This window comes from Bos taurus, chromosome 10 (assembly GCF_002263795.3).
Source record: "Bos taurus isolate L1 Dominette 01449 registration number 42190680 breed Hereford chromosome 10, ARS-UCD2.0, whole genome shotgun sequence".
Classification (NCBI taxonomy): domain Eukaryota; kingdom Metazoa; phylum Chordata; class Mammalia; order Artiodactyla; family Bovidae; genus Bos; species Bos taurus.
This window is the reverse complement of record NC_037337.1, coordinates 12150357-12175609: the sequence shown is the minus strand read 5'-3', so window position 1 is coordinate 12175609 and position 25253 is coordinate 12150357. Positions and strand designations below refer to the sequence as shown.

At 49.8% G+C, this 25253-nt stretch overlaps 1 protein-coding gene across 4 annotated transcripts; it reads left to right on the top strand.

Moving 5' to 3' along the window:
* The first annotated feature begins 9254 nt into the window (after positions 1 to 9254).
* Positions 9255 to 24699, top strand: CILP (cartilage intermediate layer protein). 4 transcript variants are annotated; one of them, XM_003586505.6, is made up of 9 exons: positions 9255 to 9302; positions 10915 to 11081; positions 13700 to 13792; positions 14753 to 15022; positions 16481 to 16663; positions 17041 to 17355; positions 18125 to 18233; positions 19273 to 19430; positions 21626 to 24699. In XM_003586505.6, exons 2-9 carry the CDS (start codon positions 11021 to 11023, stop codon positions 23983 to 23985), a joined length of 3549 nt encoding a protein of 1182 aa, XP_003586553.3. In that variant the 5' UTR covers positions 9255 to 9302; positions 10915 to 11020; the 3' UTR covers positions 23986 to 24699. The 4 variants fall into 4 exon arrangements, with proteins under 4 accessions (XP_003586553.3, XP_059746743.1, XP_024853676.1 ...); XM_059890760.1 differs by having other exon boundaries at positions 10915 to 13792; XM_024997908.2 differs by lacking the exons at positions 13700 to 13792; positions 14753 to 15022.
* The last annotated feature ends 554 nt before the right edge of the window (positions 24700 to 25253 follow it).

The window sequence follows — 25253 nt, the reverse complement described above, 5'->3', positions numbered from 1 at the left end:
ATCAGACTTCAAAATTAAGAACTTCTGCTCTTCAAAAGGCATAGGAAGAAAATGAAAAGACAGAACTCCCCTGGCGATCTGGTGGTTAAGACTCTGCACTTCCACTGAAGGAGGCACGGGTTTGATCCTGGGTCAGGGAAGTTCTGCATGCTGTGGTTTGCAGCAAAAAAAAAAAAAGACAAGCTACAGAGCTACTGGGGGAAAATACTTTCAAAATACATCTGATAAAAACCTGTATCTATAATATATAAGGTACACTCCGAATTCAATAATGAGGAAACAAATAACTTAATTACAAAATGGGCAAAGTATATGAACAGACACTTCATCAAAGAAGACATAGAAATGGCAAATAAGAGTATGAAAAGCTGCTCACCGTCACTGGTTACCAGGGAAGTGTGAATTAAAACTAGACACACTACCCAACTATTGCTGCTGCTGCTAAGTCGCTTCAGTCGTGTCCGACTCTGTGCGACCCCATAGACGGCAGCCCACCAGGCTTCCCGTACCTAGGATTCTCCAGGCAAGAACACTGGAGTGGGTTGCCATTTCCTTCTCCAGTGCATGAAAGTGAAAAGGGAAAGTGAAGTCGCTCAGTCGTGTCCGACTCCCAGTGACCCCATGGACCGCAGCCTACCAGGCTCCTCCATCCATGGGATTTTCCCGGCAAGAGTACTGGAGTGGGGTGCCATTGCCTTCTCCGACCATCGGAAAGGCTTAAAAACAGCCAAAGGTGTGATTTTAACAGTATCAAGTGTTAATGAGAATGCTGAGCAGTTGGAACTCATGTTGCTTGTGGGAAAGTACATGGAATAATCACTCTGGGAAACAGTTTGGCAGTTTCTTCTAAAGTTAAGCATACACTTCACTTATAACCCAACAATCACACTCCTACTAGATATTTACTCAAAAGAAGTGAAAAACATGTTTATACAAAAATTGGTACACAAATATTCATAGCTAAAATATAATTGCTAAAAACTGGGAGACAACCCACATGTCCTTCAACTGGTAAACGAACAAAGAAACTGGCATATCCATACAATAGAATACTACTCAACAGTGAAAAGGAATGAGTTATTGACACGTGCAACAACCTGGATAATTATACTAAGTGAAAGAAGGTAGACTTAAAAGGCTCATACCAAAGAATTCCATTTACAGGACATTCTCGTAAAAGTAAAATGATAGGAAAAGAGACAGATCAGTGGTGGTCAGCAGCTGCGGATAGGGAAGGGGGCTGACTCCAAAGGGAGTTTCTGAGAAGACAGAAGTATTTTGTATCTTGATGGTGATATGGTTACAAGACTGTCTGCATTTGTAAACAATCATAGAATTTTCTATTCAAAAGGGTGCTTTTACAGAATGAAAATTATGCTTCCATTTTTAAAAATGGGAAGTGAGGGGACTTTCCTGGTGGCCCAGTGGCTAAACTCCGAGCTCCCAATGCAGGGTGCCTGGGGTTCGATCCCTGGTCAGGGAACTAGATCCCATAGGCTGCAACTAAAGATCCTGCGTGCCACAGCTAAGACCTATTGCAGCCAAATACATAAGTAATTTTTTTAAAAAAAGAAAGAAAAAGTAAAAAAAAAAAAAAAGTAAAAAGAAGAGGGATTCAATTTTCTTCTTCCCTTTCTTTGCCTTTTCTGTTACTGGCCAACATTCTGTCCTCAAAGCTATTGTTCTCCTGGGGGTGGGAGTAATTTCTCAATTCGGCCACACTGAACACTGCTTTATTTCTGGAAACAAAGAGTCAACCCACCGAGGATGATCTGTGCAGGCCCATGTCTGCTGTCTCCTGCCGTCCCTCCCTGTCTGGCTAAGCCTGCCCACCCAGGCCTTTCTAACTTCCATTCCCCTTGCTGCCTGTTTCCAAGGGCCATCTGGAGGCCCAAATCTTTACAACCCAGGTGTTGTGTGGGCGAAATATTCTGCTTAGAAAGAGGGAGGCTCCTCACACTCCACTTTCCGCAGTTCTAGCCCATTAAATGGCCATGGGTCCTGGGCATATATGGTCTGAGAGGACATCCACCCGACATCTGCCTCGTCTCAGCCCTGATACAGGCCATGCCCATCACTGCTGCAGGCGGGAAACAGGCAGCTGTCAGATGCTTCAGGGTGAGCTTGATGAACACCTGAGGCAAACGCATCACCCTGAGTGTGACAGGTCAGGAGGGGAGTGTGAACACTCTTGCCATGACTCCCTGGTAAGTGTGAACCCCCTAGTCCTACACAAAATTGTGAGTGGGGGTGTCCCTGAGACACACAGGGTGGGCAGGGACTGTGGGACACGCTGATGTCCACACGTAGAATGTGAACTCACTGATTTGTGCAGTGAACAGAACAATGTCTCAGTGTGGTAGACACTGGAAGTGTGGTGGAGACACTGTGGTGACTCTGAGCCCGCCATGACAGCTTGGGGAGCATCATGCTGACTCCCACAGTCAGTGGTGAAGACACTGGGGCTTCTGTGGGTGTGAGCACCTTGTGGTAAGTGTGGGGAGCACTAGAGATGCCATGTGTGAATTCAAGGTTGAGACCATGGTAAGTGCACCACAGGACAGTGAGGTGACCTTTTTTTAAAAAAATATTTACTTGTTTATTTGACTGCTCTCGGTCTTAGTTGTGGCGTGTTAGTTTTTCTTAGCTGTGGTCTTAGTTGGGATCTAGTTCCCTAACCAGGGATCGAACCCAGGCCCACTATATTGGGACCGTGGAGTCTTAGCCACTGGACCACCAGGGAAGTCCTAAGGTGACTTTATTTTTAAGTTTAAGGAGCATGAACACAGTGAGCATGTTACACAAGGTGGAGGGCTCTGCTGGGCATGTTTTGGGGCATCTGCAGACCGTGCCCATTCTCAGGGTATCTGGTCCCCACCCGCAACCCTTGAAGAGTCAGCACACCCTCATAAGACCAGGTGTTGACCAGCAGGCACCGTGTGTGCAGCTACCGCGTGATTTGCATAGTTCTGAAGGTTTCTTTTTCTTTCATTTTCTAAGCTGGAGTTGTTATAGTTGTTCAGTTTTGCCCAGCTCTTTTGGGAAGTGCTGATGTGGTTACAGGGTGAGAGGAAGTGATTCATGGGTAGGTTTGCCGAAGAACAAAGGGAGGGTAAATGCTGAGGTTGACAGCTATTAAAGTGGTTTTTGATATCAAGATTCAACTACTGGTATCAAGATTAGTTAGAATCCCTGGCGGTCTAGTGGTTAAGAATTTGCCTGCTAATGCAGGGGATATGGGTTCGATCCCTGGTCCAGGAAGATCCCACACATCACAGAACAATTAAGCCCATGCACCAGAACTACTGAAGCCCGTGTGTCTAGAGCCTGTGCTCTGCAACAAGAGAAGCCACCGCAGCAAGAAACCCGTGCATTGCAACGACTAGTAACCCCTGCTTGCCATAACCAGAGAAAGCCCACACACAGCAACAAAGACCTAGCGAAACCAAAAATAAATTAATTTTTTAAAAAAGAATCTGGATTAAAAAAAAGTTTAGTAGTTAGACATTTCAGGTTGACTCCTACTCAACCTGAAGTAGGAGTTGTACTTTTTGGTTTGTATTTGTGGTTGTATTTTTGGTGGGTATGTGTCATTTTTTGCTTCCTAACATCCATTCTTCCTACTTCTGGTGACAGCACCACAATTTTTCTTTGGGAAAAGTCAGTCCCTGTGATTCCAGTGAGATGATCTACCCCTGCCTCCAGAAGTGGACTAATCAGAGCTTTCTACCCCCATGGTTATGGGCACAGGGTCAGGAAGGGCTCAGAAAGAGCCTTTCCCAGGACTTCTGCTCAACACAGAAGTCATGCTTTTTCAATTGGAGATTTGAGACATGCTAGAAAGGAGCCTGGATCTTCTGGAAGATACAGCATCTGTTTCAGTTACTGTTGCATAACAAACTACCCCAAATCTTAGTGGCTTAAATGATGATCATTTTCTCATAGCCTCAGAATTCTATAGGTCAGGGTCTCATGTAGGGCTTGACTGGGCAATTCAAAAAACAATGACTTGTTTTTTATGACTTGGATTGAGGCCACTTTGTGGCACTCATCTAGTAGATGAGCTGGTCTGACCTGGAGGGTCCAAGACAGCTACACTCACATGATTGGTGCCTTCATGGTGAGGCCTGGAAGACTGGGCTCAGCTGGGACCTCCTACCGTAACACCGACACCAGGCCTCTCCAGTTTGGTGGTCTCTGGGAAGTTAGCTGGCTTTCCCCAGAGCAGACACCCCAAATGGAAGTTGTATGACCTTTTCTGACCTAGCCTTAAAAGTTCATCTCGTTCTTGGTTACAAGTCAGTCATAGGCCAGCTGAGATTCAAGGGGAGGGAAATTAGATTCTACTTCTTGATGGCAGAGGAAGGCAATCACCTTGTACATGAACATGTGCAATGGAAGCTATTGTTGGAACCAACTTGGGAAAATACAGACTCTGCTACAGCCTCCTTGGGAAAAAAACCATCTCAGAGAAAGCAGTTGAGACATGGATGGAGAACAATCCTGATGATGTTATTTGAGTCCCTGGATCCAATTTTCCCCAGGACTTCAGTTTTCACAACCATTAGATCCCTTTTCTGCATAATCCAATCTGAGTTGTGCTTTGTCTTTTGTAACTTGAAGCTCTTTTACTCTTAGCGTGTATGTGTACGTGTGTGCTGAGTTGCCTCAGTCATGTCTGATGCTTTGCAACCCCATGGACTGTAGCCCACCAGGCTCCTCTGTCCATGGGATTCTCCAGGCAAGAATACTGGAGTGCGTTGCCATACCCTCCTCCAGGGGTTTTTCCCAACCTGGGGATCAAACTTTCGTCTCTTATGTCTCCTGCATTGGCAGGCGGGTTCTTTAGCCGTGGTGCCACCTGGGAAGCCCCTGAGTGTGTATATCGGTTATCTGTTACAGTACAACAAATCAACCCAAAACTTAGTGCCTTACAACAATGATTATCATTCCCTGTGATTCTGTGGGTGGCTAGGCCATTCTTTTGCTGGACTTACCTGGCTCGCTCATGCAACTGCTGAGGTAGAAAGTTCAAGATGTCCTCATTCACATGTCTGGCTGTTGGCTGGGGGTCTCAGTTCTCCTTCATGTGGTCTGTCGTTCTCTAGGAGAACAGATTGACTTCTTTATATGGTTATCTCAGGAGAATGTTCCTAGGGAGTGAAGGTGGCAAGATCTCTTGAGTATCATTTCTCTCAATCCTTTGTTCAAAGCAAGTGACAAAGTCAGTCCAGGTCAAAAGGGTGAGTAAAGAGACTCTACCTCATAATGGGAGAGTTGCAAAGAATTTGTGGTCATATTTAATCCACCACAGTATGATAGATAGCTGGATCGTATTAGATAGGGACATTTTTGAAATTAATGTGTGTATGGGAAGAAGGATGTGTATACCAGGAGGGCAGAGCCAGAGTAGTCTAGCATGTTCTCACTGAGGAGCACATGGCTGGAGTGTATTTCACCTTTCTGAGCCTCGGTTTCCCATCTGTGAAATGGGTGTCATCATTCCTGTCTCGCAGATCAGCTGTGAGGCTGAAGATGGGATGATGATCAGGAATGTGCCTTGTAAATTACAGGATGCTGAACATTATCATCTGAGATCTGAGAAGCAATAGTCAAGGTGGGCCTGGGTGGTCAGAGAGGGCAGGAGCAGGGAGACTAAGATGGGGTATTGGCAGATGGGGGACATTCACATGGGTGGGGAGGAAGATGGGAAGCTGAGGAGTAGAACTGTAAAGGCACTGGGTGGGAAAAGTGACAGACAGTATCTAGCACAGGGAGGAGACCAACAGGGTCAGAGAGTGAGCTCTCCCACTCCTGTAGACTCTGGGTATCTCAACTCCCATACATACTGGGTCAGCAGCCCCTGAGGGTCGTCCAGAGCTGCAGTGAAGTCCTCCAGTCCCCAGGAATCAGCAGTGGCGCATCCCTACCCAGGCCTGCAAAGCCTCCTCAGGCCACAAGGGGGCGATGATGGGAGCATAGGAGAGGTGGTCAGAGAGTCGGAGACAGATCCCTTCCTCTGGAGCCGCCAGCATGACGTCAGACCCCTCCCAGTATTCCCAAGTTTCTTTCCCCTCCGCAGGGTGGAGACCCCTGGCCATAGGCTTGGGTCACAGATGGCCTGGCTAAACTGGATTCCAAGCCCCTCTATCCCCTGGACAAGGGTGGGGGTGATTGATGGGTTTCCCGTGTGTTCCAGGAGAGGGCTTGGAGCTGCAGCAGACTGGCCTGGCCTGAAGGAGCCCCAGGTGGCCACTCATGGTTGGCGCTGACCCAGCTAGGCCAGGCCCTGGACAGTCTGGATCTGTGGCCGCCTCCCAAGCCCTCACTATCCTGAGGTCCTGGCCAAGGAGAGGAGAAGCCTCTCCCTCAAAGGCGTCCTGGGAGCAGGGTGTGGGGATGGGCTCAGATTCCACCAGTCTAGCCCTGTGCAGTTAGCTGCTCAGTCCTTCTTGGGGACAGAAAAGGATTCTTCAATGGGAGAGATGGGAGGAGATGAGCTAGAAGGACACCAATGGCAGGGAGGTTAGCAGAGCCCAGGGATTCTAGCTCAGCCCTGTGCCAACCATGACAAGACCCTCTGGCCATTTACCCTACCACCCTACCCTTGGGGCAGGGTAAATGGGGCCTGAGATGTGAGTTCCTGGCCAAGCAAGGACACCTAGGCAGGGATCATGGCCTAAAGGGCTTCCCTTTGCTGAGTCCTAGGCTTCCTGCCTCCTGCTACCGAAGGAAAAGACAGGCTGGGGAGACCTCTTTCATGTACTCTGTGGTTCCATAGAGTAGAGGCCCTGGAAAGAAGTTGATTACCCTGACTCTGACCTCTTGTCCTCTGGTTTACCTCCCGCGCGCCTTCCTCTCCTGTCTACCTTGCTCTCCTTATCCAGTCTTGGTGGTCAAGTGACTTTTCTGGCTTCTGGCCTAACCTCTGGTGAGAATCTTTGGAGCTGTCATTTCTTCTGTTCTCTCCTTTCTGTTGTAGTCATTGTCAGCATCTTATCAAACCTTGCAAGAGCTGGTGGGGGCCTCAGAGCTCTCTTAGTCTGAACTCCTGCTGCATAGGAGGTCCAGAGTCATGTGGGTCATTACTTGTCCAAGATCACACATCAGAATTAGCAATAGAACCAGTACCATACTTTTGGCTCCCAAGTTCCTGTTTTTCTCCTGGCCTCTGATCAGGCTATTGGGGCTCGGCTTTTGTCCACGGACCAGCAGAGTTCTTAGGGTCTTCACTCAGTTCACACTTTGCCTTCACTTAGTTCAGACTAAAGCTGCTTCATGGATTGGCTCTGACTATAATTGGACCAGACTTGGTCTAGCTACAGAATCTCTGGGCCAAAATCTGGGGGCCAGGAGGGAAACCAGGAGGCTCCAGTAGAAAAAGCAAACCAGGTCTGTGCCTTGGATCTGCTTAAGGGCTGTCTTTACTCAATATCCTTCCTCCACCCATCCGCTTCTCCCCCAACAGCTCCTGTCCAGGATGATGCTCAGGGAAACAGAGCTTCTAAACCCTTGCTTACACCCACACACATTCACACAGAGAGAAAGACATATATATATATATATATATATATATATATATGAATGAATGTTAGTCACTCAGTCATGTCCAACTCTTTGCAACCCCATGGAGTCCACCAGGCTCCTCTGTCCATGGAATTCTCCAGGCAAGAATACTGGAGTGGCTGGCTATTCCCTTCTCCAGGGGACCTTCCTGACCCAGGGATCGAAACCCAGGTCTCCTCTACTGCAGGCAGATTCTGTACCATCTGAGCCACCAGGGAAGCCCATATATATATACATACATATCGCATTCACACAGGCACATACCTATAGAGAAAGGCACAAACACACAAGCACACACGCACAACTGAAGAAGTGTGCACTGCAGCACTGTGGGATCATTTCCATACAGGGCTTTTTCCTCTGAAATCATGGAGATGTCTTCTCCCTATGTGCTCCCAGTACTGATCCTAGAGCCTGCTCCAAACAGGTGCTCGTCGATAGTGTGTGGAAAGAGGGAGCTGACGCTGGTGTGGAGGGCCACATGGGCCAGGCCTCTATCTCCAGGCCCCGCATAAGGCAGAAAGCCCAGCCTAGGCCCAATGAGCCTGGGTTGTAAGGCAAACCTTGGCAACTCTTGCTGTCTCCCTGGTTCACCCCCTTCCCATCTGGTGCCTCCACCCGGGACTCTCTCTTTGGGTGGTCCATTAACCAGCCCATCAAAATCACCTGGGAGCTTGTCAGAAATGCAAAGTCTCAAAAAAAAAAAAAAAAGCAAAGTCTCCGGCCTCACTTCAGATCTACTGAACCAGAAAGCCTGGGTGTGGGGTCCGGCATCTGTGCTTTCACAAGCTCTTCAGGGGGTTCTAATGCATGCTACAATTATAGAACTGCTGCCTGTGAGGAGAGGCAAGCTCATGCCGCGGGGGAGGCGGCTAAAGTCTGGAAACACTAGCAGCTGCTTACGCCACCTGTGGGTAAGGTGGCTGCTCATTGCTGGTGGGTGCCCATACCCAAAGTACTCTCACATGCACACACACACACTTGCACATATATGAGCATCTGGCACGATCTCAGAGAATCCATATGCAGGGATTCCTCTCAGATCCATTCGGTATAGGCAGGCACCCAAATGAAGGCAGGAAGGGGTAGGAAAGAACTGTTCTCCTCCTGGCCCCACAATCGCTTTGCCCCTTGTCCCTTTGGAGGGTCCCTGAGTGCTCCCTCAGAGCCACAGAAGCCAAGTAGTTGCCCAATCAGACAAGGCAGCCCTAGATGAGAGGTCAGGTGATCTGTGTGCCTAAGAGAACTCGGGGTATGTGCTAAGGGCAGCAAAGTTCTTTCTCTGCATAGGTGGGCCGGGGCCAGGGGAATGTTGGGGATCAGCAGGCAAAGCTTAGGCAAGAGCATACCACCCCCTGAGCCATGAAGCGCTGCCCACACGTAGAATTCCCCTTGGCCCCTCCCCAGGGCTGCTCCCCAAGCCCCTGCCTCCCCACCCATCCCTCTGCCCTGGCCTATGGAGCCCCGGGCAGCTGCCCACCTGGCCCATCCCCAGGCCCTGCGGCATCTCCCCCTGAGGATCTGGAAGTGAAATCAGGCCTCTGGAAGCTGCTGGGGATGTGGGGAGGGGAGGAGAAGGCTGAGCTTCCTCAGGCTCAGATCTGGTTTCGCGGCTGCTTCCCCTGGCGCAGTGCCACAGGCTGAGCCTCCAGCTGTGCTATATAAGGCCTGGTGGCTGGCCTGCTGGAGAGAGGAAAACTCGGACCCCCCAGCTGAGGAGTCCCGCTCAAGACACGGTGAGCCCCTCTCTGTTCTCCTTGGCCCATCCCTGCACCGCTCAGCCTGGCTCAGCTACCCCGGGGCACCCCCCACCAGCCGCCTCACCTCCCGCAGACAAGACTTGCCTTTCTTCTTTGGAACTAGCCCCAGGTCTTCTCCCTCCCCGACATGAGGATAGGGGCCCTCAGAGGGCCCAGTCAGGGTCTCTTACCTCTGGGTACTCTCCCTTTTTCCTGCGGTCAGCCAGCCTTCTTTGTCTGAGCGCTCTGAGACCTGCGGACTGGGGAGCCTCACCAGCAGAGTCTATGCTGAGGAAACTTCCATGGGCTGCCAGATGGGAAATGGTTTTTCCACAAGGTGCCTCAAGCCACTTTGGCTCCAGACAGTCCCAGAGCAGTCCCAGGCTGAGGGCCGTGCAGGCCCTGGGGAGTGCTCAGCCCTTGGCTCAGAGCCTGGGAGCTGGGGGTGAGACCCACAAGAGCTGGGGACCCTGGAGACCCTGCACTCTGTTCAGGTGGCGGAGTTAGTGGCCTTAGAGCTGGATGGTCTGCAGTGTGGGCTTGGTCTGTTCTTCTTCTGGGACAACTAAGTGCTTTTGAATCTTTTTTTCCAGAAAGGAGGAATCTCCCTTTTCTCACCACACCCTGGACTTCGGAGGTTGAAGTCAATCCCTCTTGAATTTCCAGGCACTGGTCAGAATCGGGGTTGGCCAGAGGTCTGGGGAGAGAGAAAATTGAGCGGGAGCCTGGGTCCTGGCCCTATTACCAGGCCTCTTGGAGAACAGGGGAGCTTCTCTTCCTGTTCCTGCAGCCCCTAACCCCCACTCAGCAGTTACTGGGGGGCCCCAGCCTCTCCCTGTGGGTCTGCTCTGCTCTTCTTCAGCAGGCTTCTGGCTGTGTGACTCCCAAGCAGGCCAGAAATGTGTTCCCTCTGCAGCCTGTGCACATCTGGGAATGTGTTCATGGAGCTGGTGTGTCTGAAGCATCTGCACCCTCCAGCTTGCCTGTCCTGTGAGAGGTTGCTGTAGTCGGGGCAGGGGCTGCCCAGCCTTAATATGTAGCCCTGCTGTGCAGGAACGTGAGTCCCACCAAGGGCAGCAAGACAGGCCCCCAAGCCTGGGTCTTGGAAGTGATTTACGAGTCACCCAGAGGCTGCTCGGGGTGAGCACAGGCACCCCTCGCTGGCAAGGAAACATCTCACCCCAACTCTCCCTTATGTCCCATCTCAAGGTGGGGTCCTAGCACCTGGACCCGGGGTTTGAATCCAGGCCTGCCTCATGTGAACTGAGATTCTGACTCTCTGCCTCTCCCAAGCTGCCCACATTTGCAATGTGGGCAGGTATCATCCTCACAAGACTTCATTCTGTCCGCCTTTCACTTTTGATAGGTTAAGAAATAGAATAGTTCTGGGGACTTCCCTGGCAGTCCGAGTGGTGAAGACTCCACGCTTGCATTGCAGGGGGTGCGGGTTCAATCCTTGGTTGGGTTACTAACACCCCACGTGTGGTGAGGTGCAGCCAAAAAAATAAATTAATAAAAATTTTTTTTTAAAGAAAGAAAAGAAATAGTTCTGCTCAAAACCTGAGTCAACTCAGAGATATGGAACCTGATAAGCTTTGTTTCTTTGCAGGTCACTGATCTGAGAAACTTCTCAGGGATTGCATTCCAGGGACGCCAACTCTGTGAAGGAACCCTTACTCAGCTCCTGCCACGTTCCCCACAGGACCGGGGAAAAGATGGCAGGGGCGAAGGCCTGCACGTTCTTCTTCCTAGTTCTGCAGATCACCTCAGCGTTGGGTACAGGCTAAGTATCTCCTGTCTCTCTAAGCTGCTACTTGCCATAGGAAAGTCACATTTGGTCTGGGACCCAACTCTGCACCTGCCTTAAACTATAGCTGTGGCACTAAGACCCGAGGCTGGTTTATCTTTTTATTCATAGTTTATACCCTGCTTGTTTTCCTAAAGGGTTTGAGATAGGTCCCAATATAAAAACTCACAGGACAGAATCTTCTAAATGAGGAGAGGGATAAGATGTCACTCAGAAGGAGGAAGAGGGTTACCACTGCCCCCTCAGTGCTGAATTTAGCTCTGAGCTTCCTGACAGCCAAAGCAAAAGGAATCCCTGAGTTCTCACATCCGGATTTAGGGTGAGATCTGATTTTAGCTTCATGAAAATTCATTTTGACCCTGTAGCCGAATTTCACAGAGACACTAGAACCCCTTCTGGTCTCCTTGTCCTCAGACCCCATTCTCTGGTGACTCTGAGTTCACCAGGGAACAGGTGGAGAGAATTTGCCACGTGGGCTCCCCGAGGCATCTGAGCATCAGAGCTCACAGCACCAGGCTGCATACTCTCTCCCACCTCCCTTTCTTTTCCTGATTTCTAGCTGCATACTCAGGTAAAGCAAAAAATGCTCAGAATTCTCTCTCAGAGCTATGAGCACTGCGGGCTTTGTGACTGCAGATGCGGGAACAGAGGCTGTCCGAGCAGCTTGCCAAACCCTCTATGGGCCCATCTCCTGCCTTGCTCTTTCTGCCTGACAGCTCTTGTTGATGAAGATAATTAACATTCAGCAATCTGAAGGGAAATCATATTAGTTTGAATAAAAGAGCTACTATCACCCCCAGTTAAGCAGCAAAGAGAATACTAATTTGACTCTCTCATGTGAGAGTTAATTGCCTTTTGAAGCTTTTGCAGGCCTCTGCTCTCCTTTCACCTTTCTGTTTTGGAGCCTCCAACTCAGCCTCAGGTGGGTTGGGCCTCGAGGCTCACTGCCTGTGGCTCAAAGATCCCTATACCCTTCCTCAGGGAGACTTCGCCAGCTGTGGTCAGAAAACTAAAGGACTAAGACTTCCCTGGTGGCCAGTGGTTAAGACTTCATACTTCCAGTGCAGAGGGCACTGACTCAATCCCTGACTGGGGAACTAAGCTCCCACAGCTTGCATGATGTGGCCAAAAAAAAAAAAATTAAAGGACCACTCCTCCAGCCAGATCCTGAGGGTGAGGGTGGATTCTCAAAGTCAAACTTTGCCAGGATAAGGGAAATGGACATCTATTGTCCAGGTCTTGAGCTAAATGGAGTTGTTAATGCTTTACTCAGCAAACATTCTGTGCTAGGCATTATTCTAAGTGGATTTTATGAAGCTTATTTAATCCCTATAATCCTCTGAGATGGGGACTATTATTATCCTTACTTTATGATGAGGGGTCAGATGAGTTAAGTACCTGGCCCAAGGTCACACAGTCAGGAAGTGGCAGTGTCTGGGGCTCACAGTCTCAATCGCCGTGTACTTCAGAGACTTTGTGTTTCCTTATGGAATCCTCATGCCAGCTGGACCACCACATGTGCAGTGGGAACTAATATCTCCATTTTACAAGATGAGGAAAGTAAGGTTCCCTTCTGCCAAGGAGGATGGGCTCAGATCTTACAGGAGGAGCCCCAGCTGCCTTGCAGCATCCCATGGTCCATTTCTAGAACAAAAGGGAAAAGAGAACCACACTGGTTAGCATGTACTGCATGCCAGGTCCCTTTACCTTCACCATCACCCTGAAAAGGCACCATGACCCTGTGATGCGGTGATTGTTGGCACAGCTCTATTAAAAAAAAAATTATTTCTTTTCATTGGAGGCTAATTATTTTACAATATTGTGGTGCTTTTTGGCCATACATTGACATGAATCAGCCATGGATGTACACGTGTCCCCTCATCGTGAACCCCATTCCCTCTTCCTTCCCACCCCACCCCACCCCATCCCTCTGGGTTGTCCCAGAGCACTGGCTTTGAGTGCCCTGCTTCATTTATCGAAAACTTGCACTGTTCATTTATTTTACATATGGTAATATACATGTTTCAATGCTGTTCTCTCAAATCATCCCACCCTTGCTTTCTCTCACATACACTTGAAGTCTGTTCTTTATATCCGTGTCTCTTTTGCTGTCTTGCATATATGGTCGGTCATTACTGTTTTCTAAATTTCATATATATGTGTTAATATACTGTATTGGTGTTTCTCTTTCTGACTTAGTTCACTCTGTATAATAGTTTCCAGTTTCATACGTCTCATTAGAACTGGCTCAAATGTGTTCTTTTTTGTAGCTGAGTAATATTCCATTGTATATAGGTACCACAACTTCCTTATCCATTCATCTGCCGATGGACATGTAGGTTGCTTCCATTTCCTAGCTATTGTAAACAGGGTAAAGTTCTATTTTATGAGGAAACAAATTTAAAAGAATAAAGCTTTTGAGGTCATTCAGGCAGTCAATGGCAGAGTGAGACTCTGAACTCATGCCCAGCGCTCATGTTGCATTCCCCACATCACCCTGCTTCCCTACGTCCCGAGAGGCTAGTAGCAGGACCCTGCTGGGCCCCTGTAACTGTCTTGGCTTCTCATTTCTCCTCCTGGCCCTCAGGGAGGCAGATGATGCTCACTCAGTCAGTAAGGAGAGTCCAGCCTGGGAAGAGGACCTCAGGCGTCTTTGCCAAGCCTGCTAACCTCCTGGACAGTGAGTTGTGGCTGGAGCAGGGACTGATGGGGGTGAGGGGCTTTGTCTTTATTGAGCTTGTTAAGAGAATCTCTGCAGTCAGGGGACAATGTCAGGGTTCCATAGACAAAATGCTTTGCTCAGTTGTGTCCAATTCTTTGCGATCCTTTGGACTGTAGCCCACCAGGCTCCTCTATCCATGGGATTTTTCAGGCAAGAATAGTGGAGTGGGTTGCCATTCCCTTCTCCAGGGGATCTTCTTGACCCAGAGATTGAACCCCCATCTTCTGCATTGCAGGCAGATTCTTTTACCCACTGAGCCATTTGGGAACTTCCATAGAAATCCACTTTTAAAAGGCATTTGAGGACTTCCCTGGCAGTCTAGTGGTTAAGACTTGGTGCTTCCCTTGCAGGGAGTCTGGGTTCAATTCCTGGTCAGGGAACTTAAAAAAAAAAAGAATATTTGGCTGATGTCTCTGTCCAAGCAGAGGGACCAAGTATATAGGACAGCTCAGAAGCATGAGGCTGCCTGATAGATCCCAGGAATGCTGTAGGGCTTGCTGGGGCCAGAGCACAGACTGGCAGGGAGAGAGAAGAGAGAGGAGAGTGGACATACTATCTCATCAGCACCTAAATAGCTGGCTAAGGGAGTTAAAGCTGGGAGTGGTGTGGCCCAGGCTGCATGGAGAAAGCTCACCCTGACTGTAGTATTGAAGAGGGGTGGGGATGGTTTGGGGAAGCTGGAGGTAGAGACACCAGGCAGGAAGTTATTGACATGGTATAGTCAGGCTGCTGAGAATCTTTGGCAGTAGGGTGTGCAGAAGGGTAAGAGATTCTAGAAATGCTGCAGAGGGATGCGATGGGGCCTGAGACCAGTGAGGGGTGGGTGAGGGGTAGCGGGGATGACTCCCAGGGGTTGAGCTCACCGGGGGCTCTGGGGCCCGGTTGGCTCCCACCTGGCTCTCTCTGGCTCTCTCTCAGGTCCTGGGGAGTGGACGATCTGGTTCAACATTGACCACCCGGGTGGGCAGGGTGACTACGAACGGCTGGATGCCATTCAGTTCTACTATGGGGACCGGGTGTGCGCCCGGCCCCTGCGGCTAGAGGCTCGAACCACCAACTGGAAACCCGCAGGCAGCACTGGCCAAGTGGTCCATGGCAGCCCCCTCGAGGGCTTCTGGTGCCTCAACAGGGAGCAGCGACCCGGGCAGAACTGCTCCAATTACACCGTGCGCTTCCTCTGCCCTCCAGGTGAGCCTGGCCAGCCCCCACACAGAGGGAGGCCAGGGCCTGCATCTGGCCATGGAAACTCTGGACATCGCACACATACACGTACTTCAACTCCATAATAACCCGTTAGTTTCATGAGAGCCATGTTTCCAACAGTATTCTGGGTTGATGGAGAGTTTCCCTTCAATCCATTTTACTGATGGGGAAGACCACATGCTCTGGAGCTGGACTGCTTTGAATCTGGGCCCACTGTCTCTACTGTGTTCCTTAGGCAGATTTTCTGAAACTCTCTGAACCTCAGGTTTCTCGCATGTGGAAGAAAGGTATTAATATACCTTCATGCGGGATTTTGGGCTTCCCTGGTGGCTCAGACAGTGAAGAATCTGCCTGTAATTCAGGAGACCTGTGCTCAATCCCTGGGTCAGGAAGATCCCCTGGAGAAGGGAATGGCCACCCACTCCAGTATTCTCGCCTGGAGAATTCCATGGATAGAGGAGCCTGGCTGGGCTACAGTTCATGGGGTTGCAAAGAGTTGGATGTGACTGAGCGACTAACCTTTTCACTTTATGGGGGTTTTTACGAGGATTAAATTAGATAATAAGTGCAAAGGGCTTAATGCAGGTGAAAAGTGCAGTGGGCACTAAGTTTTCATTTCTATTTTAGTTCCTCTGTGCCAGACGCTGCTAGTTCTCTCCATTACTCAACTTTCACAACTGACTGTGAGGAATCTCTATTTTGACAAGTTATTCCAGGTTCGGAGAGGTTAGGGAACTTCTTGGAACGACACAGCTGGTCAGTTGGAATGCTGGGATTTAAACCCCTGGCCTGTGTTCGCAGAGTCCAGGAGTTCATGCTCTTTCTGTCCTCTCTGCCCATACTGGGTAATTCAGAGGCAGCTGCAGGCCTGTCCATTATGATTGTGCATCCTCCCTTCCTGGGGTTCCGCCAGTGCACACGGCCTGGCCCTGCAGGCTCAGGTGGCAGTGGCAGTCACTAGATCAGGAACCCAGGCTGGGCAATGTCTCAAGGTGAGGTTCGAGGCCCCCGTTTCCTGGCACAGAGGTCTCAGATCAAGGATGAGGCAGAGGGGGCTTGATGTTGCTGAGGCCCCAGGTCTTGACTTCCCAGGGCCCCTTCTACAGGAGCAGGGGCTGTTTTCACACTGGGAGAGAGTAAAGATGGTGCTGTCCTCCACATACAAGGACAGCATATCAAAGTCCCAGCGCTTGGCCAGTAAGTCCCTTTCAAGGGCACCTATAGCCCATTTGGTGGTGTCATTGTGAAAATTAAGAGAGATCACTTCCTCAAGTCTCTTGGTGTCCATCTGTTGGAAAAATCCTTGCAGGAAATATAAATATCAAAGACATCTAGGATGTAAATGGAGGCCTGGATCTCTGAGAAAGAGCAGCCTCGGGGTCAGGCATCCTGATGGAGTCCCCTTGGGAGGGAAGTCAGACCGCCTGCTGGTCTTCTTTGTAGGATCCTTGCGCCGAGACACAGAGCACAGCCTCTGGAGTCCATGGTCTCCCTGGAGCAAGTGTTCTGCTGCTTGTGGTCACCCTGGGGTCCAGACCCGAACACGCACCTGCTTGGCGGAGTCGGTGTCACTGTGCAGTGAGGCCACTGAGGAGGGCCGGCACTGCATGGAACAGGCCTGTTCAGGTACCACCCCTGCTCCTGGTACCAGGTAGGGCATGGGGCTGGGGCTGAATAGAGGATCAGACTGAGACAGGTTCATTCATTCATTCATCCACTCATCAAGTAATTATGTGCTGCACTGATGGGGGACGTAGAGGATAATGTGGGAGCACAGAGCAGGGTCAATTATTGTCACTTAGGGGAATCAATTAAGTCTTCCTAGAGGAGGTGTCCTGAGCTAAGTCATGAAGGATGAGTAGGAATTCGTTACGCAGGCTGCTGAGGGAGGGTAACAAAGACCTAAGGATGAGAGGGAGCATATGGGACTCCACAGGTGGGACATGGCTGAAGGAGGGCCAGAATCCATACATGCCCTCCTGATGTGGCCTCTTTTTCCACAGCCTGTGACCTTACCTGCCCCATGGGCAAGGCGAATGCTGAGTGTGACGCATGCATGTGTCAGGACTTCGTGCTGTATGGGGCTGTCTCCCTCCCTGGGGGTGCCCCAGCCTCAGGGGCTGCTGTCTACCTCCTGAGCAAGACACCTAAGCTACTGACCCAGACGGACAGCAGTGGAAGGTTCCGAGTCCCTGGGTTGTGCCCCGATGGCAAAAGCATCCTGAAGATCACAAAGACCAAGTTTGCGCCTATCCACCTCACGGTGCCTAAGACTAGACTGAAGGCAGCCACCATCAGGGCGGAGTTCGTGAGAGCAGGTACTTAAGTTCTCTGGGGGTAGGGATGCGGAGGAAGGCTGGACTTTTAAATAAAAGGATTCTAGTACTCAGAGCTGGCTTCCCAGCTTGACCAGAGTGAAACTAAAAAGTCCACAAGTTCCAACATCATCTGGTTCCCTACCCTCCACCCATTACTTACCTTCTCTCCTCTTCTCTCCACTCCTATTACAGTCCCCACCACCCCCACTGAGTCACTCTACTACAGTTACAAAGGCTTCCTATCTATTCCTCAACTACACAGGCACACTCCTGCCTCAGGGCCTTTGCACTTGCTATATACTCTGCTTGGACTATTCTTCCCCCAGATAGTGGCATGGCTTGCTCCCTCAGATGTATACGTTCTTTTCCTGCCTCCTAGTGTAAGGCTTGGAGGTCACAGAGAGAGAGGCTGGGGAAATTCAGAAACAGTGCAGAATGGCCAGAAAATTCTGCTGGAATCAGAAGAGAAGGTACTGCCCTATTCGAAACAGCCAGCTCTGTCTCAATGGCAATGCTTGGGAATCTTGCCTGGTACAGGGTCCCCTTGGCTCGCCACTACCTCACCCAGATACTGCCTAAGAGGCTATGGGAGCGGGTCCCATCTGAGTGGATGGAGGGAGTGGACTCCATTAGGACCATTAGAAGGGGTCTAGGATGTGTGTGTGAAATTGTACGATTTTAACACATGTCAAAATACCTGAGGGAGCAAGGCTCTGGAGAACCTGTCACAGTGAAAAACCCCAAACACCATTTCTCATCCCTGCCTCAGAAACGCCGTACATTGTGATGAGCCCTGAGACAAAAGCACGAAGAGCTGGGCAGAGCGTGTCCCTGTGCTGTAAGGCCACAGGGAAGCCCAAACCAGACAAGTATTTCTGGTGAGTATTCTGCCACCTATCTGGCCTGATTCTCCTCTTGGAAACCCAGAGCTTTCTTGTACTGGGTCTGGAGCTGTTAATCATGACAATAACCAGCAGAATAAAGTTACAAGTAAGGCTCTGGTGTGGCTTCCCAGGCGATACAGTGGTGAAGAACCTGCTGTCAGTGCAGGAAATGCAAGAGATGTGGGTTCCATCCCTGGGTCAGGAAGATCCCCTGGAGTAGGAGATGGCAACATACTCCAGTATTCTTGCTTGGAAAATTCCATGGACAGAAGAGCCTGGAAGGCTACAGTCCAGGAGGTCACAGAGTTGGACATGACTGAGTGCACACACGCAAGCACACACACACACGCACACACACACACACACACAGCCCTGGTGCGTCATCAGGGAATGGGGACTTCTCTGGTGGTCCAGTGGTTAAGACTGCAAGGGGTGTAGTTTTGATCCCCTGTCAGGGAACTAAGATTCTAACATGCAAAAATGAGAAAAAATTAAACAAAAAAATTTTTAAAGTGGGGGCCAACAGGGTTGAGGCCACTCAGCAAGCCCTGTTGTCCTGTTGAAGCTGGGGTCCCTACAGAGCAGCTGTGGTCTTAGTGTCCTGACTCTATATCCTTGGGACACAGAACCAGGTTTCCCGTCCTAATTTCCCCAAGGCGAACAAGGTTAGAGTCCCCAGTGGCTGTCCTTTACCCTTCACAAACATTTTACAGCCATTATCTTATTTGACCCTCTCAACAATTCTACGGATCAGCTAGGAATCATGGCATCTACTTCAGATGAATGGAACAGGAAGTTGAAGCTCAGAGGTGAAAGGATTCGTCCAAGGGTCCATAGGCAGTCAGCGGTGGGGCTGAGACTGAGAAGCAAGTCCCCTGACTCCCAGGCCAGTCAGTGATCTTGAATGAGCCGAGTCAGTTGTAGAGTTGGCATCTGCAGGACATGTCCGTCACCTGCCTGGCTCCTGACACTGTCCTTAAGGATAGCAGCCCTTCCACTGTCCCCTCAGGCTGTCCCTCTCCATCCCTTGCAGGTACCATAACAACACACTGTTGGACCCCTCCCTCTACAAGCACGACAGCAAGCTGGTGCTGAGGAATCTGCGGCGGGACCAGGCCGGGGAGTACTTCTGCAAGGCCCAGAGCGATGCTGGGGCTGCAAAGTCCCGCATTGCCCAGCTGACTGTCATAGGTAAGCCTGGCAGGGCCCCTGGAAAAGCCCTGCCAGAGTGGGCATAACTGAACAAAACTTGGGCTGTCCTGGGCTGTGCCCAGTGCTGTGCTTCCTGGGACACAAAGATGGCACAGACCTTGATCCTACCCTCACAGATCTGCCACTCCAGGAGGTGTGGAGAAATAAGAGACAAGTCAGTAGAGATAGAAAAAAATGCAGCTGAAACAGGAGATAAGGAGTTGTGGATGTTACTTACAGATGAGAAACAGAGAACTGGAATTCCAGGTGGGAATGATTGTTGTGGGTTGCTGGAGGCGTAAACAGTGGTTTTTAGCTTTGGCCACCCACTGGGATCAACTGTTTCATTTTTTTTTTTTAACTTTTAATTTTGTATTGGGGTACAGCTGATTAGGGCCTCCCTGGTGGCTCAGTGGTAAAGAATCTACCTGCAATGCAGGAGTTGCAGGAGATGCAGTTTCGATCCCTGGGTCGGGAAGAACCCCTGGAGGAGGGCATGGCAACCCACTCAGTATTCTTGCCTGGAGAATCTCATGGACAGAGGAGCCTGGTAGGCTACGGTCCACAGGGTTGCAAAGAGTCAGACACGACTGAAGTGACTTAGCATGTGTGCACAGATAGCTGATTAACAATGTTGTGGTAGTTTCAGGTGAACAGTGAAGGGACTCGGCCACATATCTACATTTATCCATTCTCCCTCAAACTCCCTTCCCATCCTGGCTGCCACATAACATGGAGCAGAGTTTCCTGTGTTACCGTAGGTCCAACTGATGAGTTTTTAAAAAATATTGATGCCTGTGTTTTACCTCCAGGAAGCTTGATTTTATTGGTTTGGAATGTGGCCTGGGAACACTTAGGTTAAAAGCTCTCCCCAGTAATTCTAATTCGTGGCCAGTATTGTGAACCCCTGACGTTAAACAATGGCCAGGGTCTGTGTGTATGGAGGTGGGGACATTCCAGATCAAGGGCCACAGTGAGCAAAGTTATAGAAGTGGGAAACTGAGGGGGCTTTACAAGAGTGACCTGATTAAAGCTGGCTTCTAGAAGTGAGCTGAAGGAGGGGAGACCGGAGGCTGAGACCAGTCAGGAACCTGTACTTGCAAAGTGAGGGGGAAGGAGGATATCTTAGTAATTGGCCTAAACAAAACCAAACAAAAGTCAGGAGGAAATTTGTTGGGAGGATCCTGGAATATTTCACAGACTCCAAGAAAGTTGAGCAACACAGCTCAGGACAGACAGGACACAGGGCACTTGGACCTTGGCAGATGAGATGTGGAACCCTGTCAACTGTGGTTCCCAGCTCATTATACCAGTGCTCCCTGCTTGTCACAGTTATTCTTAATACTTTATATGTTTAATATTTTAAATTAAAAAGTAATTTACTATTCAAGTTAAATTTATAGATAATAACTACATGTGATTTTAAGATATATATATATATATGGAACATGCTCCTAATGACATAAAACGGAAATATAAAAAAATAATCTTAATGCAAAATCATATGTATTTAAATATGTAAGTGTTAATGACACAAGAACACCCACCAAGAAGTCAGACACTTGCACTTGAATCCAGTCACCATGAATGTGACAACAACAAGTACTGACCTTGGGCAGTTGTAGGGAGGTGATTTTTCTGAGACAAGAAGCAGTTCTCGGTATTTGACCAAGCTAAACAAAGTACAATCTTAGCTCGATTTATATGGTAGTGCATTCTTCAAACATTCAATGCATGGTAAAACCATGTATAAAACACCAGGTTCTGATCATTTAAACATGCTTTCCATGTACGTGAATGTCTATAGAATATGTGAAAGCAGAATGCAGAAAAATTCTTTATGTCACACAGTGCCAGGCACTGCAGAAAACAGAGCTGCAAGCCCGCCCCACCCACAAAAAGCCAGTAGCAGTCCCAGTTTTGGTGGTAACTCAGAACATCCTCACAAATTTTCAAGATCCCTCCAATGAGAACCATTACTGTAGTGGTCTCCACAAGGAACTCTGTTTCTCCAAGGATAAAATGGAATTAGTAATGGCTATCCATTCTCCCTCAGAGGAGTTCTGTGAGAGTTGGGACCGTGCCAGTGCTTTGAAAACCCGAAAGCACACAGAGACGTCAGAGATGTGAGGTTGAGGTGCCCTTCGTGTAGGAAAAGGACTTGCATTTAATGTCTGAACTATTTCCCTCCATAGCCTCTGATGAGATTCCTTGCAACCCAAACCCTGAGAGCTACCTTATCCGGCTGCCCCATGACTGTTTCCAGAATGCCACCAACTCCTTCTACTATGATGTGGGTCGTTGCCCTGTCAAGACCTGTGCAGGGAAGCAGGATAATGGGATCAGGTGCCGAGATGCTGTGGAGCACTGCTGTGGGATCTCCAAAACAGAAGACAGGGAGATCCAGTGCAGCGGGTACACGCTGCCCACCAAGGTGGCCACGGAGTGCAGCTGCCAGCGGTGTACGGAGACTCGGAGAATCGTGCGGGGCCGAGTCAGCGCAGCTGACAATGGGGAACCCCTGCGCTTCGGCCACGTGTACATGGGGAACACCCGTGTGAGCATGACCGGCTACAAGGGCACATTCACTCTGCATGTCCCTCAGGACACAGAGAGGCTGGTGCTCACGTTTGTGGACAGGATGCAGAAGTTCGTCAACACCACCAAAGTGCTGCCCTTCAATAAGAAGGGGAGTGCTGTGTTCCATGAGATCAAGATGCTTCGGCGGAAAGAGCCCATCACCTTGGAGGCCACGGAGACCAACATTATCCCCTTGGGGGATATGGCTGGTGAAGACCCTGTGGCTGAGCTGGAGATCCCATCCAAGAGTTTCTACCGGCAGAATGGGGAGCCCTACATGGGAAAAGTAAAGGCCAGTGTGACCTTCCTGGATCCCCGGAATATTTCCACAGCTACTGCTGCCCAGAGTGACCTGAACTTCATCAATGATGAAGGAGACACTTTCCCTCTTCGGACATATGGCATGTTCTCTGTGGACTTCAGAGATGAAGCCACCTCAGAGTCCCTTAATGTTGGCAAGGTGAAGGTTCATCTTGACTCGACCCAGGTCAAGATGCCAGAGCATGTGCCCATGATGAAACTCTGGTCGCTCAATCCAGACACAGGGCTCTGGGAGGAGGAAGGTGACTTCAAACCTGAAAGCCAAAGGCGGAACAGAAGGGAAGACAGAACCTTCCTGGTGGGCAACATGGAGATCCGTGAGAGGAGGCTTTTTAACCTGGATGTCCCGGAAAGCAGGAGGTGCTTCATCAAGGTGAGGGCCTACAGGAGTGAGAGGTTCTTGCCCAGTGAGCAGATCCAGGGGGTTGTGGTCTCTGTGATCAACCTGGAGCCCAGGACTGGCTTCTCCTCCAACCCCAGGGCCTGGGGCCGCTTTGACAGTGTCCTCACGGGTCCCAATGGGGCCTGCCTGCCTGCTTTCTGTGATGACCAGTCCCCCGATGCTTACTCTGCCTATGTCTTGGCCAGCCTGGCTGGGGAAGAACTGGAAGCAGTGGAGTCTTCTCCTAAATTCAACCCAAATGCAATTGGTGTCCCTCAGCCTTACCTCAACAAGCTCAAGTACCGCCGGACAGACCATGAGGACCCACGGGTCAAGAAGACAGCTTTCCAGATCAGCATGGCCAAGCCACGGCCCAACTCACCTGAGGAGGGCAATGGACCCATCTATGCATTTGAGAACCTTCGGGAATGCGAGGACGCACCACCCAGTGCGGCCCATTTCCGGTTCTACCAGATTGAGGGGGATCGGTATGACTATAACACAGTCCCTTTCAACGATGATGACCCCATGGGCTGGACTGAAGACTACCTGGCATGGTGGCCCAAGCCAATGGAGTTCAGGGCTTGCTACATCAAGGTGAAGATTGTGGGGCCACTGGAGATAAATGTGCGATCCCGTAACATGGGGGGCACCCACCGGCGGACAGTGGGAAAGCTGTACGGAATCCGGGATGTGAAGAGCACACGGGATAGGGACCAGCCCAACATCTCCTCTGCCTGTTTGGAGTTCAAGTGCAGTGGGATGCTCTATGACCAGGACCGTGTGGACCGCACACTGGTGAAGGTCATCCCCCAGGGCAGTTGCCAACGAGCCAGTGTAAACTCTATGCTGCATGAGTACCTGGTCAACCACCTACCACTGGCGGTCAACAACAACACCAGTGAGTACACCATGCTGGCGCCCTTGGACCCACTGGGCCACAACTATGGCATCTACACCGTCACTGACCAGGACCCTCGCACAGCCAAGGAGATTGCGCTCGGCCGGTGCTTTGATGGCACATCCGATGGCTCCTCCAGAGTCATGAAGGCCAATGTGGGAGTGGCCCTCACCTTTAACTGCGTAGAGAGGCAGGTGGGCCGTCAGAGTGCCTTCCAGTACCTCCAGAACACCCCGGCCCAGCCCTCCCCTGCAAGCACTGTCAGGGGAAGAGTGCCTTCAAGGAGGCAGCGGGCAAGTCAAGGTAGCCAGCGTGGAGGGGTGGCCTCTCTGAGGTTTCCTGGGGCTGCTCAGCAGCCTCTGAGCGACTGAGGCTTGTGGTACTTCTCTTCTCCTGCCATCTCACATGACAGCCTTGTGGGACTGACGCCCAAACTGTCACTCGGTTAATTTAAGCCCATCTGTTCTGGTGCAACTTGCGTGTTTGTTTCTTCATTCCTTTACTTACTTATTGTCTTTGTCCCGTGATACTGATTGGCATGAAGCCCCTAAAATGTCAAAATAAAGCCCCACTGTCCTATTCTCTCTCTACAAGAAACAAGAAATTGGCCATGGGCAAACTCTGTGGCTTCAAGCATTCTTCCTTTAGTGCCGTACCTGGAAATGTCTTTCATTTTCTTTTTTGCATGGTTTTGCCCACCTCTAATGATAATCTGATGTTGAAGATCTAATAACCAATATAAAGCGTAATTCTTGGCCTGGCTCCATAGAATGTAAGCAAGGCCTGCATCACAGTTCATACATATAAAAGGTGGTGAAATAAAGAAATAAACTATATTGTTACTTGAAATGTTACTAACATTTCTTTGCTGAATCTGGAACTCTAGTGCATGTTCAGTGTTCAACTGTTGAATATAAGGTAATCATATTTCCTCTGCCAAATCTGGAAAAGACATCACCTGGTATCCACAGCTGCACTCGGTTGCTAACTATTTTAATGTGTTTCCTTTTATATTTGCTATTGTTCTTGCTAGAAGCCCAGTGTGGCCCAGAACAGATGTCAATAAATGCACATTTTGTACTTGATTTTGAGGTCGCTGACCTGTCTTTAAACCATTAAAGTGAGCTAACTGCTCAGAGGGACAGAGGGGTCTCTGGAAAATGGTCACAAGTTGCCTCGAGGCATAGCGCCACCTAACCCCAAGTTACAGGGCTGGGTGACTAGGCACATATTCCAGTGGTCAAGTTTGTTCTCATGGATCATATTTTCCATTTGCAGAGGAGAGCAGAGATTCCTGGAGTTAAAAGCATGTTCTGGGCCCCTGAACAAAGCTGAAAACATGTCCTGATTTTTTTTTTCATCCCTTCCAATACTGGGGAGCTTATACAATGGTTTGGCCCAGGGTCTGGCAAGCTGGCCCAGTGGTCCTTTGGCAACCCCCCTCAGTGTGCTGCCTTCTCCAGCTGGGTTGGCTGGCCTCACTCAGAAGGATGGGCTTTTTATTTTTTTCATTCCAAGCTCTTCTAAAGATGCCCAGCTTTTCCAGACACCAGACCTCTGTTGTGTATAATAGCCTCTGTCCCTTGAGTAAAATGACTGGTCCAAATGGACAGGTTTTTTTTTTTTGGAAAAGGTGTTT

Bases quoted from the DNA above. Each gene is read 5' to 3' on its own strand.
- CILP (XM_059890760.1), top strand. From the start codon at position 13,588: ATGTTGCATTCCCCACATCACCCTGCTTCCCTACGTCCCGAGAGGCTA. The intron at 16,664-17,040 runs GTACCACCCCTG...CTTTTTCCACAG, and splicing joins CATGGAACAGGCCTGTTCAG to CCTGTGACCTTACCTGCCCC. The intron at 17,356-18,124 runs GTACTTAAGTTC...TCCCTGCCTCAG, and splicing joins GGCGGAGTTCGTGAGAGCAG to AAACGCCGTACATTGTGATG.